This window comes from Hippoglossus hippoglossus, chromosome 9 (assembly GCF_009819705.1).
Source record: "Hippoglossus hippoglossus isolate fHipHip1 chromosome 9, fHipHip1.pri, whole genome shotgun sequence".
NCBI classification, from domain to species: domain Eukaryota; kingdom Metazoa; phylum Chordata; class Actinopteri; order Pleuronectiformes; family Pleuronectidae; genus Hippoglossus; species Hippoglossus hippoglossus.
The window spans coordinates 1,048,066-1,057,896 of NC_047159.1; the positions used below are offsets into that span (position 1 = coordinate 1,048,066).

Genomic DNA, 9,831 nt, shown 5'->3' on the forward strand with positions numbered 1-9,831 from the left:
TCCGTTTTCACGTCTCTTCTTTTTCCCAAACGAGCAGCGAAATGTCCCAACAAGGTCGAAGCAGCGAGCGTCCGCCTGCGAGCCGCTGAAAACTGCCTCAGGGTTTAAGAGCTTGCAACGTTTCCTGTTCCCTCACTTTATCGTCTCTAACTAAATCCGCTGCAACATTTGGTATCGTCGGCTCCCCCCCCCCCCTCGCCGCCACCCTCCTGACTGTTAGTGGGATTGCGTTGTGAGGGACCCGCCAGTCGTTGGGTCCAGAATAAATGGCCTCGTGTCACCGATTTAACAGATGAATCGCTCGGACGCTTGACCGAGCGTGTCGGTCCGTCCGGCCGCTTAATGAAACACAACCAGAGGAGGGGGGGGGGGGGTACAAATGGGACCAAGCTGCAATTGAAATCTATTTATAAGCCCCCCCCCCTCCACCCGCCTCTGCTCATTTACCCTCATCCCTCCATCAGCGAGGGCCCCGGGGACGAAGCCGTCCCCTGGCTGCTGCCGCCCCTGCTAAATGAGCCTGGAGGGGTGTGTGTGTGTGGGGGGGGGGGAGTGGGGGGGGTTGTTAACCTGCGCCGCCTTAAGAGGAAAACCTCGTACGTCCCAGGAAAAAAAACTTTTCCAAAATGAAGAAAAATGAGCCAATTTTCACGTGGACGTCTCGGCGTTCTCCGAGTGACGCGCTGCGGTTTTTGCTGTTCGTTAAAGTTGCTCGACAAATAAAGCGTCTGCATTAAATCTGTTCAGAGCTAAAACGTGGGAGACATTCCAATCAGAGCGGAGGAGAGGAAAGACCACAGCTCTGTTAGAGGAGAGGAGAAGAAAACAAATAGAAAATCTAACGAAACCGAGTGAAAGAAGAAAAACTGAGCGAGAGAAAATGGAAAAATAATTTGCTTTGAAATGAGACCAGACAGAAAGAATTTGAGAAAAGAGAAGCAGATTAAACAATGTGAAAGATTTAAAAAAGGGATAAGCTAAAGACGACAAGCTAAAGATTTAAAAAATGTAATTAAAGAGAAAACTGCGAGAGAAAGAAAAGCGAAAGAAAAGAATGTGAATAAATCAGAAACAGAAATGAGAAACAAAAGAGAAGGAAACGTAACAAAAGAAATGAAAAATGGTCAATAAACAGTGAATGAAAAATAAAAAGTCAGAAATAAAGTCAAATAAAGAAACATAACTTAAAGGTACAACAACAAATATGTAGAGGATGTAAAATTATTTATATTATAATAACTTGTGTTAAAGCCCTTCAGCCTTTAAGCGGCTGGAAGTCTTTTAAATTGAAACATCATACAGGAAGTCAGAAGTTCTGGTCAGAAATGGACTCAAAGACTGTTTCACTTCACACACTTCTTTCTGTTGGTTTGTTTGTTTGTTTGTCTGTTTGTCTGTTTGTCTGTTTGTCTGTTTGTTTGTTTGTCTGTTTGTTTGTCTGTTTGTTTGTCTGTTTGTCTGTTTGTGGTCCAGTTGCCGCGGGCCGTCAGCACTCAGGCTCTGAGCAGCGCCGGACTCCTCCGAATGGTCAACAAGGCGGCAGACGCCGTCAACAAGATGACCATCAAGATGAACGAGTCGGACGCCGTGAGTGAAGGAGGGAGGAGATGGAGAGAGGAGGGGAATGTTAGAGGGAAGGAACGACAGGAAGAGAAGGAGAGGAGAGAGGAAGGCGTTCAGGAAGTGAGGAAGGAATGAAGGAAGAAAGAAAGAATGGATGGAAAGGAAGGAAATTATGAAAAATAAGGAAGAGACGATGGAAAAGAAAGATGGAGACAGAGAAGAAAAATGGAAGTAAGGGGAAGGCAGGAAATAAGGATGGAAATAAGGAAGTATGCAAGGAAGCAAGAAAAGGCAATGAGGAAGGAAGAAAAGAATAACGATGAAAATAAGTTATCCGGAAAAGTCAAATTCAGATCGAGATGTAATGATAAGATGATTCTGATGAGTGTGTGTGTGTGTGTCTGTGTCGTCGTGTGTGTGTGTTTGTGTGTGTCAGTGGTTTGAGGAGAAGCAGCAGCACTTTGAGAACCTGGATGTTCAGCTGAGGAAACTTCACGCCAGCGTGGAGTCTCTGGTCTGTCACAGGAAAGGTAGGAAAACCACATTTAATTTCCTTGTGTCACTTTAAAAACGTTTTCTGGTTCGTGACCAGTTTTGAGAAACTGTCGTTCACATGTTTTTAACTTCATTTGATTTGTAGAGCGATGATGTTTCGACTCTGGTTCCTGCAGATCATTCCAAATCTGCTAAAGCTCCAAATATTGAACTCGAAATAGTCATGAGATGAAAAAGAAAATCTTTTTTCTCGTATTCTGATATTAAAATGTTCTTAAAATCCATGAACTCATTTTCATGAGTAGACACATGATGTCACTGATTTGCTCCAGACTCTTGAACGTCTCCTCTCGTTCTCCAGAGTTGTCCGTGAACACGGCGCAGTTCGCCAAGTCGGCAGCCATGTTGGGGAACAGCGAGGACCACACGGCGCTCTCTCGAGCTCTGTCCCAGCTCGCTGAGGTGGAGGAGAAGATCGACCAGCTGCACCAGGACCAGGCCAACGCAGACTTCTACGTCTTCTCCGAGCTACTGGGCGACTACGTCCGCCTCATCACTGCCGTCAAGGTACGAGCACGTCCTCCTCTTGGGCTCCAACCAGGGTCAGGAGACGGCAGAGTCTCTAAAGAATAGAACACTTTGGGTTTTATGTACGACAGTAACCGCCATGATTGTATATGAAGACGATCAATGACTGTAATAAAGATGATGACGTTCCTCCAACTATCCAGACATGAAGATAAATACATATCTGATACGAACCCTTCTAAAAAGACAGAAACCACCGACTCTTTTTGTTTGGTCCATGTCCCATCTGCTAACATGGAGGCGGGTTTATTACCTATACTACAGCAAGCCACCAGGGGGCGATTGAGCCACTTTGGCTTCACTTTTAAGAAACTCTCATGTCCTCCATCTTTATTTAAAGCCAATGTTTTTCTTAATTTGACTGAGTGAGCTGCTCGACACGAAACACCTGAGTCCAGGTACGAACGAGACAAGAAGTGGTACAGTAGAGTACAGTGGAGTACAGTACAGTGGAGTACCGTAGAGTACAGTAGAGTACAGTGGAGTACCGTACAGTGGAGTACCGTAGAGTACAGTAGAGTACAGTGGAGTACAGTGGAGTACAGTGGAGTACCGTAGAGTACAGTGGAGTACCGTACAGTGGAGTACCGTAGAGTACAGTAGAGTACAGTGGAGTACCGTACAGTGGAGTACCGTAGAGTACAGTGGAGTACAGTGGAGTACCGTAGAGTACAGTAGAGTACAGTGGAGTACTGTAGAGTACAGTGGAGTACAGTGGAGTACTGCAATTGTTTTGCAAATCTTTGATGAATGAGTTGATGAAAGTCCGTGTTGTGTCCAGGGCGTGTTCGACCACCGGATGAAGACGTGGCAGAAGTGGCAGGACAGTCAGATGCTGCTGCAGAAGAAACGAGAGGCTGAAGCCAAACTTCAGTTCACCAACAAACCAGATAAACTGCAGCAGGCGAAGGACGAGATTAAAGAGGTGAGACGGAGGGAGGGAGGGAGGGAGGGAGGGATGAGTGTGGAACACTAATGGATAAACATCAGCAACTAGAACGTCAGTAGAACTCAAACCTCCATCAAACACCAACATTGTCCTCATGAAACCATATTTAAATTCACTAGATCCACACACACTCAGAAATATCCCCAAGGTTCCAGATCTTCTGGTGATGAGGGCCGACGCCGGTGTGGATGAGCTGGAAACAACAACACTGATCTTTCCACAGCAGAGTTTTATACGTCATGTCCGGCCTCCTGCTGCTCTACAGGCTCCGCCCCTGCTGCTCTACAGGCTCCGCCCCTCGCCTGGATGTTCCCACATGTTCCTGTTTGAACGAGTCGGAAAATGACCAGACATGTTTTCTGGATATTTCTGGAGTTCACGTCCAAACTGTCCCAACACGATGAGAAAACTAAACGAGCTGAACCCAAAAAAACTTTTCAAAACTTATGTCCCTGAACCCGTCCGGCTCCAGTGGACACTCGTCTTTTACTCAGTGCAACATTCTCGCTCTTCAACTTTTAAACTACATAAATTAATTAGTTAATATTAATCACATGGTAATGTGATAACAATGATATAAAGCAACAGTCTCCTCTGTGTGCGGCTGCTGGTGCGTCCAGTCAAATGAAACCAGCGCACCTTCCCAGTTCAGTCATGTGAAAACTCCTGTTGTCTTTTTTCTTTTTTTTTTTTTATAAATGTTGTTTTTCTTACACGAACTCGACACACAAGAGCAGAAGAGAAAAGTACTTTTATTAGAGCGTCTGTTGAAGCTGTCACCGCACAAATTCATCTGTCAGGGTCCAACACACACACAACACACACACACACACACACACACACACACACACACTCTCGGCCTGGTCGGGGGTCTGTTGTGTTGGAGCGGACGAGCTGTCAGATGTGGGGTTTTGGGGGGAGGTCGGGGGAGAGGTGGGGGGGGGGGGAGGCTTGTCAGAAGCTGCAGACGAGGACAGATCGCAGTAGATTTACAACCAACATTTATTTGGGGCAGACGAGAGTTCGGCCGCCTGTCAGGAGTCGGCTTTTTGGTTCAACAGCAGAAAACACACAGCGGCTTTTTCTACAGCAGAAAAACCGAGGGAAGAGTTTTACTTCACGTTGCTGCTGGAAACCTGCGGCTCCAGGTGGGAACTCCAGAGATTAGACAGATCCGCAATCTGTAATCTGAGGGTTATTCACATGAAGCTCATCCACACTGATGCCTCTTCTCAAAAAACAACTCTTTTAAATAAATAGTTTGCACAACTTTTATTTCTGGTTCAGGATTTAATTCTATCTGAAGACGACTTGAACATCTGTGTCTTCACGTCCAGTTCACGAGAGACAAATTCAGTCTGTTGTCTCTGCACGGCCGCAGTTCCCTCCTCTGTCCAGTAGAGTCACGTAGACGTTTACAGATAAACACTGTGTCAGTCACATCTTCCCTTCATCGTCGAATATTTCATCCTTTACTTCTATTAAGGTTAAAATTAAAAACTTTAAAGACCAGATATCCCATGACGTTACCATGACGTTACCATGACATCACCATGACATCACCATGACAACACCATGACATCACCATGACATCACCATGACGTCACCATGAGGTTTCCGGAAGTCACAGTTTGTTACACAGATGAAAAGAATCCACATATTTTCGTTTCAATCAGTGAATCAAACTAAATCCTCTCCTGTCAGGCGACGTGTTTCTTACTCTGTGGTGAGTTTCATCACTGCTGGTCAGATTACTGCACCACACTGCCCCCTGTGGGCACAAAACAGAAACAACAGCCAGAGTTAATAACAGTTTGACTGTGAAAACAGAGTCTGAGCCGTTTTCTTAACAATCATTTCCCTGCGTTAAAACACAAGGGTCATTTTTATTCTTCATTTCACCTGATTTTATTATTAAATCAAATCTGTTCTTCATCTTTCTCACAAAGTAAAAGAAAGACAGATATTTCCGAGCAGCTTTTCTCTTTCATTTCACTACAAATCAATAAAACCCTGAGCTTCCTCTGGATCAGATGTAAAACCTCTTCGGTGTTGAACCTCAGTCTGAGACCTCCGGACGTCAGAGGTTGTTCTGTGCTGTCGTCTGATTCTTCAGGAAAACAGACAGAATAGTGACTTCACACTTTATCTTCTTCTCTCACTTCAGAAGCTCTGAGCATTTTTATTATTTCCAGCCTTTTGAACTTATGTTGCACTTTTCTCTGTCACGCCTTCCTGCAACCAGGAGATAGAGGAGGTAGGACCCTGTCTGTCTGTGTGTCTGTCTCTATCTGTCTGTGTGTGTGTCTGTCTCTCTATCTGCCTGTCTCTCTATCTGTCTGTGTGTCTCTCTCTCTCTCTGTCTCTCTGTCTGTCTGTCTGTCTGTGTGTCTGTCTCTATCTGTCTGTGTGTGTGTCTGTCTCTCTATCTGTCTGTCTCTCTATCTGTCTGTGTGTGTGTCTGTCTGTCTGTCTGTCTCTGTCTGTCTCTCTCTGTCTCTCTCTGTCTCTCTGTCTGTCTCTCTCTCTGTCTCTCTCTGTCTGTCTCTCTCTCTGTCTGTCTCTTTGCCTGTCTCTCTGTCTGTCTGTGTCTCTGTGTCTCTGTCTGTCTGTCTGTCTGTGTCTCTGTGTCTCTGTCTGTCTGTGTCTCTGTCTCTCTGTCTGTCTGTGTCTCTGTCCTGTCTGTCTGTCTGTTGTCTCTGTGTCTCTGTCTGTCTGTGTCTCTGTGTCTCTCTGTCCTGTCTGGGTCTCTGTGTCTCTGTCCTGTTGCTCCTCGTCTTTTTTCGCCCTCATGTTTATTTTTTATTGAAAATTGGTTGTGATCATAAATGTTTTTGTTTATTGCTTTTCTTTGTTTGTTTGAAAACAGAGTCACATGAATCAGTTTGTCGTCGTGATCAGTTTTCAATTTTTAAATATTTCAGAATTAAATGTTAAATATCTTAAATCTCTTTAAGTCAACAACAGACAAACACGTTCATGTGACGACTTCCTCAAAGTGTTTATTTGCATCTGCATGGCTCATGGAGCGTAGTTATTCCTTTGGTAGTTATTCCTTCATATAATGAGTTAAAGGCTCAGTGTGTAGAATCTAGTGACATCTAGTGGTGAAGTGTCATGTTGCAGCTGAACACCCCTCACCCACCCCCACCCCCCCCCCCCCCCCCTTCCAAACATGAAGAGAACCTGTGGCAGATTCAGTCGTCATAGAAACTCAAAAGGTTTAGTTTGTCCAGTTAAATATAAAGTGTTTGAATATAAAGTGTTTAAATATAAAGCGCTGATTCTAGGCTTAAGTTCAACGATTCTTAGAATTTAGTTGAAACACTAATGAAAACATCACTAGGATGTTTTACATTAAGCTTCTGCCAATAGATCCTGAATCTTACACACTGGACCTTGTGTGAGATTTGTATGACTTGAATTAGATTCCATCATAAAGACTAATCAGCTGGTTGTTGTTTTAGTTCAGTAAATATCAATAACGTCAATTAATACGATTTTACTAAACCACAAGTGTCGCCACAAATTATCAGTTTCATCCATAAACTGTAAATAAAGATGGACGACGCGTCTTCACAAATACGAACACTGCCATCTTGTGGTGAGGATGTAATTTGCAGTCAGAGTGGGTGCAGTAGTGATCACGGAGTGGAGCTGTGTTATCGAAGTCCCACCCCTTACACACACTCGACCAATCACGTATCATGTTTATTTGACGTCTACTGAGTTTGGTCCATGTCCCATCTGCTAACATGGAGGAGGCGGGGTTCATGACCTATACTGCAGCCAGACACCAGGGGGCGATCAACATGATTAAGCTTCACTGTTAAGGAGATGTCATGATGTCAATCTTTATTTACAGTGTGTGTGTTTCATGAACGTTCAAATACACAAACTGGTTTTACACTTGAATTCAGTCGGAGCTCACGATCCAAACTGTAGCGTCTCATCTCGTATTAATAGAATTGTTTATATTTTAATATTTTACATTAAACTTAAATCATCGACACAAAGACGAGAAAACGTTCGGTGTCACAGCTGAAAGTGAATTCTTTGAGATCAGTATTAAATTTACTGTATTTATTAAAGTTTGATCAGTGATCGTCCAACATGAGGAGATGATTAGTTTCCTCCGGTTTCTCATCCAGCAAATAAATCATGTTAATGTCAAATTCAGCCTCAAAACTTCCTGCAGCAGATTTTCTACTATTTACAAAAACAATAGTTTATTCATCAAAATATTAAAATGGACACAAAATGTGCCTCGTCTGAAATGAGGGTGAAAAATGTTGAAATAAATGCAGTTTTTAAAATATTCTCTTCGTGTGTGTGTGTGTGTGTGTGTGTGTGGTGTGTGTGTGTGTGTGTGTGTGTGTGTGTGTGTGTGTGTGTGTGTGTGTGTGTGTGTGTGTGTGTGTGTGTGTGTGTGTGTAGCTGGAGGGGAAGGTGCAGCAGGGAGAGAGAGACTTTGAACAAATCTCCAAAACCATCCGTAAAGAAGTCAGCAGGTTTGAGGTGAGGACGGATTCATGAATGAATTTCAATTCATGTGTTCATGATGTTTTTATTCATAATGAATCTCTTTGACTGTTTCTACACAGAAAGAGCGAGTGAAGGATTTTAAAACAATCATAATCAAATATCTGGAGTCTCTGGTTCAGACACAACAGCAGGTAAAGACGATTCTGTTGTTTCTCAGTTTTAGAAAAAATTAGAACTTGATTTCTAGATGAAACTAAGTTTTAGCATGTCCTGCGTTGTCTTGTTTTAATGGACAATGGACAATTTATATTTTTTATATTTAATTTCACTTTTTTGATGGAGGAATTTTAAATACAGTTTCTTATTTGTAATGATTTAATGGTAATAGTGGCGGCTGCATACATTCATACATTCAGCTTGTAATGTAAAATGTTTGTTTTGAACGTTTAAAAGATGTTTATAATGTTATAAATCAACGTGGAATGAACTTTCTCTTCTTTCTCTGGTGCAGCTGATTAAATACTGGGACGCCTTCTTACCTGAGGCCAAAGCCATCTCATAGAGTCACGTGACTGGATCTGGTCAAACTACACTACCCACAATGCACCTGTCCTCCTGGGCCTCCCTCCTCCTGAAGAAGAGGCAGCTCAAAGTGACTTTTCAGACAAAACAACGAAACTCCTAGTTTCATCTCATATTGGTCGTTTTGTTTCCTGTGCTGCTCAGGTCCCGTCGCTTCAAAACAAATATATTAATATATTAATATCTCACTCATGGTTTCATTCTTTATGACGTCAGTAGGAGAGAAGTTCCTGCACCGGGTTCCTCGCACAGATTCTTACATGACGTCACTTCCTGCTTCATTTCCTTTCAACATATTCACGCTCAAAGCTAAACAAAGTGTTTTATCGCTCTGAAGGAGATGAACATCCAACATTTGACTTTTTTTCTTTACACTGAAGAAGATTTTTTTCAGCTCAGCTTTTGTAACGAAGAATGTGAACAGAACTTTGACTGCAGGACCCTGAACGCCTCACGCAGCTCCGCCCCTTCAGCTGTTTTCATATAAACAACCTCTCCAGCTTGATCAGAACTTTAAACCCCTGAAAACAAACCGTTACGTCACTAAATCTTTATTTTGGCGTTTGGAACTCGAGCTGTGAAACTGATTTTGGTGAAGGACGACCGACCTCATCCTCTCTTATTTTGTGTCCATTACTTCCTGTCACCAGTCCCCCTTGCGTCCTGCTACGCCTTTCAAAACAAGAGCCTTTGTTTGTGTTGCTGTATGATCGTGAGTGAAGGCAACATGTTCTGTGTGTGATCCCTTCTGTCCACTTGTGATGTTGTCCAGTGAAACGAAGGATTTCCTTTAGACGGAGCCTGAAGTGGTTTCAGGTGATGGTGTGTGTGTGTGTGTGTGTGTGTGTGTGTGTGTGTGTGTGTGTGTGTGTGTGTGTGTGTGTGTGTGTGTGTGTGTGTGTGTGTGTGTGAGTGTGTGTGTGTGTGTGTGTGTGAGAGAGTGTGTGTGTGTGTCCGTGTGTGTCCGTCCAGAGATCAGATCGTCAGTGTGAAGACTTTCCCTGATTTTTATTTTTGTTCATTTCATTTCAACAGATTTAAAGTGATTTTTTAAAACTGGAAATATTTATGATTTTCTTTCTCCTTCACTGCTCCTGGATCTTAAAACGTGTTGATTCTACCTTTTCTATTTCATTCTCCTTTATTTCACATCATTTGCTGCCTGATGG

General features: G+C 43.2%; 1 protein-coding gene and 1 long non-coding RNA gene across 3 annotated transcripts in view; both read left to right on the forward strand.

The window, feature by feature from the left end:
• The window catches only part of LOC117767582, a 1,775-nt gene extending 707 nt beyond the window's left edge, over positions 1–1,068 (forward strand). Inside the window, exons 2-3 of the long non-coding RNA XR_004614908.1 lie at positions 1–552; positions 588–1,068. The exon at positions 1–552 is cut by the window's left edge and continues 526 nt beyond it. This is a non-coding gene — a long non-coding RNA (uncharacterized LOC117767582). The remainder of the gene's footprint in view (positions 553–587) is intronic.
• snx2 (sorting nexin 2) overlaps positions 1–9,520 on the forward strand; it is a 19,169-nt gene extending 9,649 nt beyond the window's left edge. The window contains exons 9-16 of one of the 2 annotated variants that reach the window (XM_034595345.1): positions 1,474–1,587; positions 2,000–2,093; positions 2,420–2,625; positions 3,428–3,571; positions 5,841–5,852; positions 8,033–8,113; positions 8,200–8,271; positions 8,592–9,520. In XM_034595345.1, coding sequence (XP_034451236.1) covers positions 1,474–1,587; positions 2,000–2,093; positions 2,420–2,625; positions 3,428–3,571; positions 5,841–5,852; positions 8,033–8,113; positions 8,200–8,271; positions 8,592–8,642 — 774 coding nt within the window. In that variant the 3' untranslated portion in view covers positions 8,643–9,520. The remainder of the gene's footprint in view (positions 1–1,473; positions 1,588–1,999; positions 2,094–2,419; positions 2,626–3,427; positions 3,572–5,840; positions 5,853–8,032; positions 8,114–8,199; positions 8,272–8,591) is intronic. The other variant, XM_034595346.1, reaches the window with a different exon arrangement.
• Positions 9,521–9,831: the final 311 nt, after the last annotated feature.